The 15,772-nt window shown below is 37.7% G+C and overlaps 1 protein-coding gene across 1 annotated transcript; it reads right to left on the minus strand.

Annotated features, from left to right (window-relative positions):
- Nucleotides 1-13,069: 13,069 nt before the first annotated feature.
- Nucleotides 13,070-13,627, minus strand: LOC140140605 (uncharacterized). The gene has a single exon (XM_072162362.1). It carries the CDS (start codon nucleotides 13,625-13,627, stop codon nucleotides 13,070-13,072), a length of 558 nt encoding a protein of 185 aa, XP_072018463.1.
- Between the last annotated feature and the right edge of the window lie 2,145 nt (nucleotides 13,628-15,772).

Below are 15,772 nucleotides of genomic sequence, written 5' to 3' on the forward strand. Positions count from 1 at the left end.
ATAAAATTGGCTGAAATAAGAGAATTGGAAATTTTCCGCATTTTAGTGATAAAATGCTAGAAAAAGGGGGTCATAGGGTAGCCGAACATAAAAAAGGGGTCCATCGGGTATGACTTTTAAGAAGGGGGGTCATCAGGTATATTCAACTTCAAAAATGGGGGCCTATTGACAGGCACATAACTGTAACTTCTAAAGCTGAACGTGAAGGATTCTTTTGGTGGTGAAAGTATATATTTTAAATTGGAAAATTGATCTTGAAGTGCAAGCCCATTAAAAGGAATATGTCTTGACCATCTTACATCACGACTCAACCCCAAATATAGTGGGTCTTGTAGTGCAAGCCCATTAAAAGGATTGCATCTTGACCATCTTACATACACGACTCAACCCCAAATATAGTGGGTCTTGAAGTGCAAGCCCAATAAAAGGATTGCATCTTGACCATCTTACATACACGACTCAACCCCAAATATAGTGGGTCTTGTAGTGCAAGCCCATTAAAAGGATTGCATCTTGACCATCTTACATACACGACTCAACCCCAAATATAGTGGGTCTTGAAGTGCAAGCCCAATAAAAGGATTGCATCTTGACCATCTTACATACACGACTCAACCCCAAATATAGTGGGTCTTGTAGTGCAAGCCCATTAAAAGGATTGCATCTTGACCATCTTACATACACGACTCAACCCCAAATATAGTGGGTCTTGAAGTGCAAGCCCAATAAAAGGATTGCATCTTGACCATCTTACATACACGACTCAACCCCAAATATAGTGGGTCTTGTAGTGCAAGCCCATTAAAAGGATTATGTCTTGACCATCTTACATACACGACTCAACCCCAAATATAGTGGGTCTTGTAGTGCAAGCCCATTAAAAGGATTGCATCTTGACCATCTTACATACACGACTCAACCCCAAATATAGTGGGTCTTGTAGAGTGAGCCCATTAAAAGGATTACGTCTTGACCATCTTACATAAATGAAACTCCAAATATGATGGTATAGTGAGAGGCCATAAATGGATTGCGTCTTGACTATTTAACCTATACAAACCCCAAATATGACGGGAATTGTAGAGTGAGCCCATAAAAAGATTACGTCTTCAAGTTGACCATCTACACACCCAAAACTCCAAAGCAAGTCTCCAAATACCTCTCTCCCTGAACACATTGACACTTGTGTCTTTCAACTGTTGAATTCAGACTGGGATGTGTTACCCTGGTAACCTGAGCATCTAGGAAGCAGAAGACTCTAGGAACACTGGGGTGGTTTCCAAATCAATGCGATATATTTTGTTTGGTTGTTTGCCTAGGTTGATCTGAAAGGGACACATGCTTGGGTCCATGGAAAATACATGGTCCTGAATTTGTAATAATTATATAGTAGGGGGGGGGGTACTCAGTACAAATGACCATACAGGGATGTGCCGCAAACGTGGGTAGCATTTTCTTCCTTTTGGTATATCAATGACCCCTTTTTCTAAGCCAATTTTGGTATATGGATGGGTCCTTTTTTTCAAAATTTTGACTTTTGGTATATCGATGGGTCCAAATTTCATGAAAAATTGGTATATTGATGGGTCCACTTTCAAATTCTCGGTGGCACACCCCTACCAAAACCAAACTTGTGTACCCCCCCCCCCAGGGTCTTAAGACAACTGTACTGGAAGTATGTATCTGTTTGTAAATAGTTTTCTTCTTTGAAATCAAAATGATAATGATTTGAAATGTTTATTTTATATTTTCTTTTTAAATGCTTGACAGTTATGATCAAATATTTCCTTATATAGGCAAAAAAAAGAAAAAGGTTCGTCTCTTAAACATTTGGTAAAAAACTATGTGCTATGCATTTTTCTAGTAAAATATGCCATGTGCTATGCAGGATTTTGTGTGTGTGGGGTGGGGTGAGGGGTGTGTACATGTTTTCTGGCAAACACAGACATGAATATAAAACTTAACATTCCAACCATTACCAGGGGCCATCCATGTTTAGTTGTGATGTGCAATTGACTGCAAGCAGCCAAAAATTCATTTGAGAGATGACTAAATAAAAATTAGTCCCCAGTTGATATGTTAAAATCCAAAAAAATTGTGTATAATTTGTGTAAAATGTGTCAACGTCCCTGGTTAGGCGCAGTTGATTCTTGCTATGATAGGCAGGAATGTGTATGTGTGTTTCATGTTTTAGCCCACTTTTTCCTTGTTTGATAAGTTAATAAAAAAGCCTTAAAAAGACCCAGCGTGTAGGGCTATGTTCTAGTATGGCTTTCACATACTTATGGGGCAAGGTTTAGAGACAAACCTTTTATTTTACTTGACCTTGGGAGTTCATGAATACAAACATAGCTCATATCCAACCTAAAAGAAAACAACTGTCTTCACCCTAACACTTGTCTAATTTCCACAGACTGTGTGCCTCCCCTCTAGTGCCAATGCGACTATAGGAAACACACTTGGCAGTGTTATGGTCAAAAAAGGAACACATCAGTGTTGCAATCTCACAAGGAAACCCCTGCCTTTTAAAGGCAGTGAATGTGTTATGTTTATCTTGTTATTCGTGGATATCAGCATTCAGCAGTGTTTTTATTCATGAACATAGTACATTTATAAAATGTTTATATGACTTTGTAGAAAATCAAATGATTTGACATTCACCAAGTAAACTTTAATTTTCTTTTAAGAAATTATAATGTAATTTGAAAGTGTTCTACAGCGTGGACCAAAATCCACATTTTAATATTCATATAATTTTTGTCATAGATGTGTCTCAAATAAGACTTCTGTCAAATAACTGCTGTCATGCATTGGGCTATTCTATTTGAAATCCATACACCCTCTGTGGAAGATGTGACCTTCATCTCCCACGCAGGGAGTGTAGATTTTGAATAGAGTCACCCATTCAGGTAATCTCAATTGAAATTCACACTCCCTCTGTGAGGCCTGAATATTTATGTCTTCCATAGGCATAGGGTATACTATATGGATTTCAGCTGGAATAATAGCCCATTTTATTACATTCAAGTGATATGGAATTAGTTTCCACACTCTCATTTCAGATTTCAAGTTTGTACCACATCAATGTGTAAAACAAAATTATAGGAAATTAGAAACAGGGGGTTGTCTTCCACCCTATAATTTATTTTTGAGACAAACTCTAGATATTCCATTATAGAGCATGTACTTTAGAGCACATCATGTCTTCCACAAACGGCAATAACATGATATCTGCAAAATGTGTATCGTAGTTATACTCTTTTATTGGTGATCATTGAATGTCAGATACTCCCATGATGCCTGCCCATATGGCAGGCCAGGTATACAGACAGCCTGCAGGTGTAACCCTGATTGATACTGGCTGCGAGGTCTTTGTCATCCTTTTTTATTATCATCTTATATTGTACTGAATGATAATATATCATGTTTACGGATTATCATGTGATCATGGTGATGAGAATATGATTATCTTCTTATTTTGGAGTGGAAATAATTCAAGCATGAGGTACCTAGCCAGGAACCAATACTCATAATTGTATGTGTTTTTGAGGTACGGTAGCCCACTTCTAACTTGGTGTTTTTTTAACTGCCACTATAAGATAATATACTCCCTGCCTAAAAAATCCGAATGATGGTATAGGCCTACTTATGAGAGTAATGTGGGCTTGATTGAGATTGATTCCATTTGACAAGGCACGATACTTGAACTTGAACAAACTTGACACTTCTTGAACATGCCTAATACTTTCACTGTTGGCAGGGCACCCTTTTTAAAGGGTGCCACTTTGAAATTTGGCAAATCATTAAAAGGGTGGGGTTTAAACTTTGTTGATAACAAGGTGGATTGATACAAAGGGTGGGAGTAAAATAAAAAGGGTGGGGTTGTTTCAATCCTAGTTTTCAAGAACAATTGCCAAACCTGCAAGCCATAATCGCAAGATAGAATTCCATTTGATGCATGTTTACATCCACTAGGCAGTTATTATAAATAGCCATAGTTGCAAGCGCCACACATGGTTCTCTCTTTGCTTCGTATACCCCCACAATGTTAACAAGTAACAGGGAATTATAAACAGCGGCATGAGGGACTTCAGTTTGTACAAATGGCAGATAAAGTATTAAGTGGTGGGGGTCCTGACTTTGTACATAAAAAGGGTGCCTTGGTTAAAAGGGTGCCACAAAAATAAAAAGGGTGGGGTCTGACCCCTTTTGGATTTATTAGGTGGGGAGTATAGATTCTCAGTGGTATTATAGCTATCATTGATGTTTTTAAATTGTTTTAAGATGCATGTATATAACTATCACTAGGGATTCAATCATGTTTCACCGTTGTTCATCACCGTTTAACAATGATGCGGCGCGTCGTCTGCGTGGTTTACTTCGCTAGGGCAGCTTTAGCTGCCCGAGCGAAGTAAACCACGCAGACGCGCCGGACAACGATGAACAACGGTGAAACATGATTGAATCCTTTCAACAACGAAAAGAAGCTAAATATCGTATAATTCACGATTATTTGACGAGGAATGTCAGTTAATCATTGCCACTCAGCCTTACAAAAACTTCGATGATTTCTCTTTTGATATCAGCAATAAAACTACAGAATAAAACGCCAATGTTTAGCCGCTACCTGAAAAATACTGAATTCAACTTGTAAGCTGGCATACGCACAAAGGTTCCAGGCATGACGAATTTTACTGGCGCTCTCGCGTGATCGCGTAGTCTCGCTTTCGCGTTCAAGTATCACGCTAAAGTAAAAGTGTGGGTTCATCACGGTTTAACAACGGTTGGCTCCTGTACAAAGGTATAGGAAGAGTTGTTGAAAATGTATTAAACCATGGTAGTAAGGTTATAATAAGTCTGCAAATTGCAAAGATATGTATAATTTAAGTATTCTATATATAATATTGAATATACCTTACTTAATAATTGCAATTCTTTTTCATTAGGTTGGATCAATAAAACAATATATGTAGAATGTTGGTTTCACAGTTTATGGTTCCAACCACTCATTAGCTCGAGGTAAATGGAAAACGAAAGTGTATTCCAACTTTCAGAATCTCATACTGTGTAAAATTGCAATAAAGGTTCTTTTCACTTTGAATAAGTTCATCAGGATTGTTAGATATCAATTATTGGTAAATTATGCTTTACAAATCCACTTGATTACTCACGTTTTTAGATCGTTTCATCTTCCCTACGGAAGACTTCATCAGTAATGTGATGAACCAGCAACACTCCTACTCTCATCTCCAGAGGGTGTAGTTCTTTGTAATAGCTGGTCATATACATGATTGAGTATGTCCCTTCATCGCGGTTGATAACGTTGGCCCCCCGTTTTCTACCCCACTGCTGAAAATACACCACGCATATACTGCACCACAAAGATTCACAAAGAGGGATACCCGGTCAGACCAATTGTGGATTACACTGGATCCATCGCGTATCAGACATCTAAAGCGTTAGCGGAGATTCTGTCCCCCATGGTAGGAAAAACAGCCCATCATGTCACCAACTCGCGGGAATTAGCGGAAGAACTAGCTACCGTCAGAATTGACGACGAGGACATTTTTAATTCACATGATGTCGTGTCACTGTTCACGAATACACCTATCAATAAAACGCTGGAGATAGTGAGAGATTATCTGGACAAGGACACCACGCTGAAACAAAGAACATTACTTAACACCGAGGACATTATTGAATTACTTGAATTTGTCTTGACGACGACATATTTTTCCTTCAGGGGAGAAATTTACATGCAGAAGTTTGGAGCGGCCATGGGAAGCCCGGTGAGCGCGATTATCTTCATGGAATGGCTGGAACAAAAAGCCATAGCCAATTATGCACCCATCGCTTGTCGTCCGAAATTATGGAAAAGATATGTCGACGATATCCTCGAGATTATACCAAAGGGCACTACGCAAGAACTGACAGATCACCTCAACAAAGCGGATCCAACCAACAACATTAAGTTCACGCATACGAGGAAGAAGCAGAAGGAAAAATACCTTTCCTCGATACGCTGATCAATCGGAAAGAAGACGGTTCGGTAAAGACAACAGTGTACAGAAAGAAAACGCACACCGACCAGTATTTAAACTTTGCTTCAAGAACATCCCTTACACCAAAAATTGGGTGTAGTCAGAACATTGCTTGATCGGAAAGACGCGATTGTAACGGAAGAGGAGGATAAACAACAGGAGGAGGAACACATCAAACATGCGCTAAATCAATGTGGATATCCTAACTGGACGATTGAAAAAGTAAAACATCAGATCAGAGATACATGTAAAACCAAAGCGAAGAAGAAAGTAAAGGACAAGAACACAGAAAGAAGTAAGGGCATGGTAGTGATACCATATGTCCAAGGTGTATCGGAAAGACTGCAACGTGTGTTTAAAAAGCATAACATCCAGACAGCGATGAGACCACACAATATGCTGAAACAAAACCTTGTACACCCCAAAGACAAAATAGAAGCCACCAAAACTTGCGATTGTGTTTACGAAATACCATGCAAAAGTTGCAAGAAGTCGTACATTGGGGAAACCGGCAGACCTTTCGGGTAAGACTGAAAGAACATTTAAAAGAATCGGAAAAGATAACAGAGAGGAAATTCACACGCGCTGTTCGAAAGGAGTCGGTCGATGAAATTAACAAGTCCGCCATCACAGACCATGTTTCGCAACAAAACCATGTCATTGATTGGGATGGAGCCAAAGTAATCGACAAAAAGACTCATGTAAGCAAACCAGATGGATTAGAGAAGCAATGTGGATCAGAAAACGGGGGCCAACGTTATCAACACATGAAGGGACATACTCACTCAATCATGTATATGACCAGCTATTACAAAGAACTACACCCTCTGGAGATGAGAGTAGGAGTGTTGCTGGTTCATCACATTACTGATGAAGTCTTCCGTAGGAAGATGAAACGTCTAAAAACGTGAGTAATCAAGTGGATTTGTAAAGCATAATTTACCAATAAAAGGTTCTTTTCAATCAAGTTTCTTATTGGCAAGTACATGCATTAGCTCCTTTTGTTAAATCTTAATTTTGTTCCTAGGAATTTGATGTTGTATACATGGAAAGGTGACATGAATTTTGTGATATGTAACACAGATGTGCTGCACAGGTTTTCATAAGCGAGGCTGTCAAGAACTGATAGCAAAAAATGTGACTTTGGAGCCGAAACTAAAGCCAAATTTAGTGCAAATAAAGCCTGAAAACATTTTGGGAAATAAATAATATAAATAAACTGTTATTATTATCGATTGGTCTTTAAGACAAAGCAATTTATGATATCTATGAAATGTTTTGCATTTTGAGATGAAACATTTATAATTGATATAAGATGTCTTTCAAAAATACATGTGATATCACCAAGTCTTTTGTATTGTACTGTTAATAATTATACTCTCTTGAAATAAAACATTAATCAACAGCAAAAATCTTTGTGAACCACCTGTTCATTTCCAATAGTACTTTTAAACACTTTAACATGTTACTGTCTGTTCAATTAGCTTAGATTCTTGAATTTTTAAGATATTTGAAAAAATAAAAAAATTTGGTCAAAGTCATGAAAGAAAAGTGTTAGCACAGCCTTAGACCTAACGCGATTTATACTTTTCAAATTCTAAAGTTCAATTTAAAACCCCATTTCTTTTCAATTTTGGTCTTTTCCCGCGATATTTTTATAAAAAGCCGTAGAACGTCGGGTACCATAAACTTTTTTGAATCAATCCATTTAGAGCAATGGGGACGAATGTCACAATGCGCAGAGATTTATTTTATTTTTTATTCGACCATCCGCATCAGGAGGTATTGTCCAGCAAAATATTTGTCAGTATGCCTAATTTGTCTTGAAACCCTACTGCTGAAACATTATACGTTATTATATATGAACTAAGGTTTTCTAAAATAGGCCCAGCTTATATAAATACATTCCTTGCGTATTTATTTATTTATTTATTTATCAACATATATTCATAGACTACCTTTTGAATTGCTCAATCCCAAGAAGGGAGAGCGTATAAAAATTCAAAGTTTAGACCTTCTAGAATAGAAGTCGTTACCATGTTAACCTAAAGGCGATCGTCAGACGTGAATATTTATTTATTTATTTATTTATTTATTTATTTATTTATTTATTTATTTATTTATTTATTTATTTATTTATTTATTTATTGTGCGAATGGGTCTGAGAAGGTGTAAGCCTATTATAAAACTACACATTTATTTTCGATTTGTTATTTCGTTTTGTTTGTTGAATACAAATTGAAAAAAAATGTGAAGCAAAACTTGTTTGTACAAGAAAATATTATTTAAACAATCAGGTTACAGAAAACAATTCTTTTAAATTCACTATATCTGAAAATGTCAAGCGAATGCTGATATTCTTGAGAAGGAATGGTGGTATTAAACAAAACTCAATTTACATTGTAAACCAGTTGAAATAAGAACGAAATCTATAATTTTAATGTCATTGTTTAGGCAAAAATAACTGAATGCTCAGAATAATGTTATGCATAAAACGTAATCGCGCCATATAATTTCGTGTAACAAAAACCGGTGGACCATCATCATCTATAGAACCTATCCAATAACCGGAACGGTATAACAATTGAAATGGCAGGACAGATTGGTGGACAGATTGTTTTGCTAAATTGGATAGGGTCTATGCCCTAAGTTGAGAATGGACCGTCCCACTCGATTTGTAATAAAATTCCCTTTAAAAGGAAAGCCAGCCTCAATGTAGAAGAGGTCTTGTAATTAGTTTTGGTCAATGTGAAAGGCATTTTTAGGATCACGCTTACATCTACATGACAGTCCACCAAACCATCAACGATGAGAACATGCACACTGAAACAGCAGAAAACATTAATTCCTAATCTCATGTCAACTCTTTTAATTCATTACATGTACTCCAAATTGTTCTGGTCTGTTTGTTTTGTTGTTGTTGTTGTTGTCGTTGGGTTTTTTTGTCTTTTCAGCTTTTTACCCACGATATCTCAATTTCCAATTTTGTAATACCAGAACTTACGAACTCAATATCTTCGCTTAGGAATGTCCGATTTCACTGCTTTCGATATATACACTGCCGGTTTGAGTTAACTTACATGTACATTTTATTTTAAAATAACTTAATTAATTCGCAATGTATAGTTTAAGCCTACTATATTATAATAGATAGTGGCCAGCACATTTATAAAGGACTGGTTACTCACTACAATCTTCACTCTTAAACTGTGTTTTTCTGAATGTGCTGATCATGTTGATTGCTAGTCGGAAACTCCTGCGAAGCTATGGACATGGCATCTTACATACTCCATTCTATAACAGTCTGCCTAGTGCCTTGTGTGTTTTCTCTTCAATCATTTTGTTGAATGTAATTTTATGAATCAAATAGTTATGTGTCATTTTATTTATAATAAAGAAGTTATTAAATTAATAAAGTAAGACAATTTATTTATCTATAAGTGCATGTCAAATGGGGTACATTGTTCAATACTATATGCATAAATTATGCCCATATTATAGCTAGGCCCTAAAAACTTTATTTTGCATCGGATTTTTCCCGTTGAAAAGACAAAACTGATGTTTATGATAGCAACCATTTCATCAATAACATTTTGAGTCATTTTTATCCATAAAACGACACAGGATATGATAGATAACTACTTTCACATCAATATGGTCCATATCACAGATTGTTGAGAATCTGTGATATGATCCGAGGATATGATGAAGATTTTGATTCTATAGATCTGTTATCAACATGATATCACGCTGTTCAGTGGTCAAGGAGTAAGGACCCCGGTCAAGGACACTGATATGACATCATAGGTGATGTCAGATTTTCTTCTGCTGACCATATGATGCTATATATATTAACTATTATTGTTACATTTAGGCCTTTAAACTTTTAAAGTCATAATTAATTAGTTCAAACATAACTTTGGTAATACTCACTGCGTTTTAGTTCGTTGAAACGGCAAAACATAATTACTTTTCGTAACAAATCGAATTAAAATATTAAAAAAAAAAATTTAACCACAAAAAGTAAAAAAAAAAAAAATCATTCCAATACCACTAAAATATAATCTCTTGAGTAAACTGACCCCAAACCTGAAACAGGTACCAGCCCCGAATGGGCTGGCGAAAAGGTCGCGAACCCTTTCGGTGGACCCAAGTAACTGCCTAAAATGAGGCAAAATTAAAAAGAAATGGGGTTTTTAATTGAACTTTGGAATTTGAAAAGTATAAATCACGTTAGGTCTAAGGCTGTGCTAACACTTTTCTTTCGTGACTTTGGCCACAAGTTTTTATTTTTTCAAATATCTTAAAAATTCAAGAATCTAAGCTAATTGAACAGACAGTAGTGTTTTACCTAAACAATACAATAAAAGGTATATGTGACCCATCACATCGAAACGCGGCAGTTGTCGGAAACCTACATTTAAAGTTAATAAAGAAAATGTGCCACAAAAAATAAGGGAAATAATAAGGAATTTGAATTATATTTGTCCCATACAATCAACATTCTACATGCGACATCAATGGATGAGGTGTCATTTTAAAGCTTAAAAGTAGTCCTTTAGTCTGGTAAAGAAACCTGTAAGTTCATTTTTGACGACAACTGCCGTGTTTCGATGTGATGGGTCACATATATACTCCTTGTCAAGAGGTCCATCCGGCTGGTAGTGTCCATTTAAGCCTGTACACACTACTTATCAAGTCCATATCCTAACACACTGTTATTTACATCAATTACAAAAACCTAATACAGGTATTTTTTCCAAATGAAAACACAATAAAGACTTGGAACAATTTTGTTGTGTTGCTTAGTATCAATCCTTTATTTGGACCTAGCTACGAATGTTACAAAAATGTACTATTTTCAAATTAAGACGTATAAGATTACAACTTTCAGAGAGACAAATTCCTTTAACTTCATTATCTTGACTTTACTTTAATTCACTTATGAGCTTGGGTGTACTTATGAGACATTTGGGTGTACTTATGAGCCATTCCATTTAAAATCCACACTGCCCTATGCATTTCAAATGGAATTATCACATTAGTCTTTTAGACAGCTCAATTTGAATTTCATACACCTTCTACGGAAAATGAAAATCAGAATGGAAGGGGATATTCAAATGGAGCAGCCTAATGTGTTAATTCCATTTGAAATGCATACTCTCTCTGTAATAGATATTTCCAAAATCTTCCACAGGTGTGGATTTTAAATGGAATAAACAGGGAACACACATTAGCAAGTACTAGGATCTTGGACTAGCCTCCTCTCATACAGCCCCCCCCCCCCAGGACGTAGGCATTGGTTGATGGGAGTCAGCAGCTTATTGGCTAATGTATTGTCAGTGTCTGAATCCTTAAGTGAAGCGCCAAGATTGCAGGCTACCTGCAAACTCAAAAATTACAATTCGTCAGGACTCATTTCTTTTTATAATCCCATTTGCTTCAATAATTCGCTGTCGTAGTGCACATTAGTAACCATTGGTTACTGCTCCAAGCCTGGGCTCACACACTGTTCCAATTTTGATATGCCATAGGCTTTGTGTTGTGATCATTTCATCAGTGGTTCGTAAAAAAAAGCGTGATCCAGTTAACCTAGCAACGGCTATATTATAACGTGCACTATGACAGCGAATTACAACATATGACATTTGTGTGAGTACAAAATCTCATTCAACTCAGGGTCAACTCTTGCTCCATGATGTTGAATACTTACTTACTTTTACTTTAATCCACCACTTTTGCCTTTCATAGCGTCGTGGGGAAATGTAACTTTCTTTCCTGGGCGAGTCGGGTAGCCTCACTCATGGTAATCCCATGACTTGAGAGTACTTCCTTTACTCCATCTGCCCACCTCTTCCTTGGTCTTCCTCTAGCCCTAGTTCCTGTTGTTTTGCTGTTATATGTTCTTGATGCAGGTTGGCTAGGGGCCATTCGCATAAGGTGACCGAACCATCTAACTTGTTGTTTTGCAACATATTCTGTGATTGGTGTGGTGCCCACCATCTTCCTGATATCCTCATTCCTGATTTTATCCCTCCTTGACTTATTAGCTGCTCTTCTTAGGCATCTCATTTCACAGGTGATGAGCTTTTGGGTTGTTCTTTTGTTGAGAGTCCACGTTTGGCACTGGTAGCAGAGAGTTGGGAAAAATATGGCATTGATGAGTTTTGCTTTTGTATCCATCGGTATTGCAGGATGTGTGAGAAGCGGGCCTAGTTGGTAGATAATATTATTGGCCTTTTGACATCGTGTCTCTATTTCTCTGGTGATACTTCCATCCTCAGAAAAGATACTTCCCAAGTACTTAAACTCCTTTGTCTGTTTAAGCTTGCTGTTGTTGATGGTGATGTCAGTATCCTTGGGTAATCGACTAACCACCATAGTCTCTGTTTTGGCTATGCTGACTTTCATGCCATATTTCTCACATGCTGCATTTAGTTTGTTGGTATGGTCTTGAAGTCCTGCTGAATCCTTGTGGATGAGGCTCTGGTCATCTGCAAAGAGAAGCTCATTTATTTCTCCACTAGTTGGATTTGCTTCCTTGGCGATCTTGTCCATATAAATCAAGAAGAGCAGTGGCGACAGCACACAGCCTTGACGTACCCCTGATGTTACTGGGAACCACTTTGACTGCCCACTTCTGGTTCTCACCATGCATTTGCTGTCTTTATATAGAGCTCTGACATTATCTAGCAGTTGACCTCTTATACCATAGCCCTCCATTACAGCCCACAACTGTTCTCTATCCACCCGATCAAAAGCCTTTTCTTGGTCTACGAACACCATGTGCAGCTCCTGGTTGAACTCGATACACTTTTCACATAACTGTCGTAGTGCAAAAATGGCATCTGTACATCCCCTGTTTTTTCTGAAGCCAAATTGTGTTTCACTTAGTTGCAGCTCCACAAGGGGTCGAATTCTTCTCTCTATGATCTTTGCAAACATCTTGCCGGCGTGACTCAGCAAGGAGATGCCCCTGTATTTTTCACAATCTCTCTTGCTTCCTTTCTTTTTCCAGATAGGAATCACTATCGCCTTTTGCCAGTCATCAGGTGCTGCTCTCTCTCCCATGCTGCATTGAAGACTCTAGTAAGCCACTTGATTCCAACATCCCCACATGCTTGGATGGCTTCTGTTGTTATATCGTCAGTACCGGCTGCTTTATTTTTGGCACTTTCTTTCACAACAGCTCGAACTTCATCTTCCAAGATAGAGGGTTCCTCTTCATCAGGAAAACCTGGATTGAAGGGTTCCTGGGAGCGTTGACTATCCCCGAAGTTGAGGAGACCATCAAAATATTCCTCCCATCTGTTGTTTATGTCTTCTTGGTCAGTGAGTGGATTTCCAGCTTCATCATTTATCAGTGATGTGGGGTCAAAAGGTTCATCCCTTTGTCTGACAGCTTTCACAGCCTTGTAGAATTCTCTGGGTGATTTCTCACATTTCTCTGCTAGGTTTTCTCCATATTCCTGCCAAGATGCATTCTTAGCTGTTTTAACTACTTTCTTACATTCTTTTCTTGCTTCTTTATACTTGTCATAATCACTCTGAGACTTCGTTCTGGACCACTGTTGAATAGAGGTCATTAAACTTTGCCTCAATGTTCAGGCTTCAGGGGATGGTAATAATACAAACTCCCTTCTTGGACATGATTGGACAAGTTTTAGACATAAGCCAGTATAAAAACAACAACAATATTCACAATTTTTACAGAAACGCTAATAAACAGGCAGTATTCCAGTTGAAACCCATGCACCCTAAGGAAGACATGACCTTAATCTTCTACAGGGGGGTGTAGATTTCAGATGGAGCCACCCATTCAGGTAACCCCTTTAAAATTTACATTCCCTGTGTGGAATATGAAGGTCATGTCTTTCGTAGGGGTGTATGGATTTCAACTGGAATAGTCCATTTAAGAAGGCCAACAAAATAAGGTTTATCTCAGTATCCCAAATGCAGAGTGTTTACTATTCACATCCGAGCACATTTTTAAGCTTTTTGGCAATTTTTGTCTTTAAAAAGTAGAACACAATACAGAAAAAAATAGGCCAAAATGCAATCCAATATTTCTAACAAATATGCATAATACTTATGGTTTGGGGCAAAAGTTACTGACACAAACCTTTTTTCTTTTGCCGAATAGCATAAACAAATTTGAAATCACTAAACAGTGTGAGTGACTACTATATCAAGGATTTGCTGACCTTTACAAATGAACCATTGTCTCTGTCACGGTTAACCATAAGTTGAATCAGTAGAACCTTAGCCTAGTAACCCACAGGTCCAAGGTTCAAATCCTGAAGGTCACACAATATTTCTGCTATACTCTATTTCACTACTTCAAGTCATCAGCGGCACTATCTTTGAGGTTCAGCATGTTCTGTGTTAGCCTAGCGTTACTTGGTGTGTGTACATACTTTTAATGTGCACGATCAAAGTGGCGCATATGTACAGGATAATAGCTGATAATGCTGCTGACCGGAAGTAGTGAAATAGATTATAGCTATCCTCATGCTGTATGATGACAAGTCCAGATCTGTTAAGTTGAATCATTTAGCTGAATCAGTAGAACCTTAGCCCAGTAACCCAAAGGTCCGAGGTTCAAATCCTGGATGGTCACAAGACATTTTTGCCAGCTGTTCTCATGTTCTATGATGACACATCCAAATCTGTTTATTTTACCTAAGTATCCATCCACCAGAGGAAACATCTTGACAATTCACCAGCAAAGTTATGTAATGACCACACATTTGAGTAATGAACCACGATCGAAACAATCACCACACAAAGTATATGGCACTCAAAGGCATACCAAAATAGCGTGATCGGGTAACCAAGAGAATTACGGAACCACTTCAACGCTGAATTGGGCTATTAGCAGGCCGGTGTAAACCCACGGCAGAATATCAAATGTACCCATAGTGCATTGCAAGAAAATGAGATATGTCACCATGGAGGCTTGCTATAATTGAAGACTAAATTAAAAAGACTAGTTTGCATCCGACGACAGGGCAAACGCACCGTGATTGGTTGCTGACAAGCGCAGCACAGCATTTTTTGGTCAGGACGTCATACGCAAACTAGTCTTTTTAATTCGGTCTTCAATTATATTTATTTTCACACTGCTCAGAGAGATCTAAGGAATCATCACTATTCCTCCTACCTCCCTCCCTCCCCTCTGTAGCTGCAAATAACTTAACCACTTGGACAGATAAAATTCGCAGAGTTTCACAGGACATCTTAGTGGATTCTCAGTGTTTTCACACTGCTCAGGGAGATCACAGGAATCATCACACTCTTCCTCCTACCTCTCTCCCTCCCACTCTGTAGTTGCCAATAACTTAACATTTGGACAGATAAAACTCATAGAGTTTCACAGGACATCTTAGTGGATTCTCAGTGTTTTCACACTGCTCAGGGAGATTCAAGGAATCATCACGTTCTCTCTTCCTTCTTCCTCCTTCTGTTCCTTGTACTGGAAAAAGATGGAAATAAAAAAACTTTATAGCTGTCAGGTGTCATATTTTGAGATGTATACATGTAGACTAGAAATATCAAATGTTTAAACCCTTGAAATTATTTATTTTCTATATGTTAAACTCAAGTTGGGAATACATCCAATTCTAGTCTCACAAGTATTATTAGTTTTACTACTTTAATATTACATGCTATGGAATGGGCTATACCAGTTGAATCCTAGAACAACATGACCTTAATTTTCCACGCAGGGT

This window comes from Amphiura filiformis, chromosome 19 (genome assembly GCF_039555335.1).
Source record: "Amphiura filiformis chromosome 19, Afil_fr2py, whole genome shotgun sequence".
NCBI lineage: Eukaryota > Metazoa > Echinodermata > Ophiuroidea > Amphilepidida > Amphiuridae > Amphiura > Amphiura filiformis.

What these genes read in the sequence shown, in the direction of transcription:
- LOC140140605 (XM_072162362.1), bottom strand. Translation starts at nt 13,627, where the DNA reads ATGACCTCTATTCAACAGTGGTCCAGAACGAAGTCTCAGAGTGATTAT.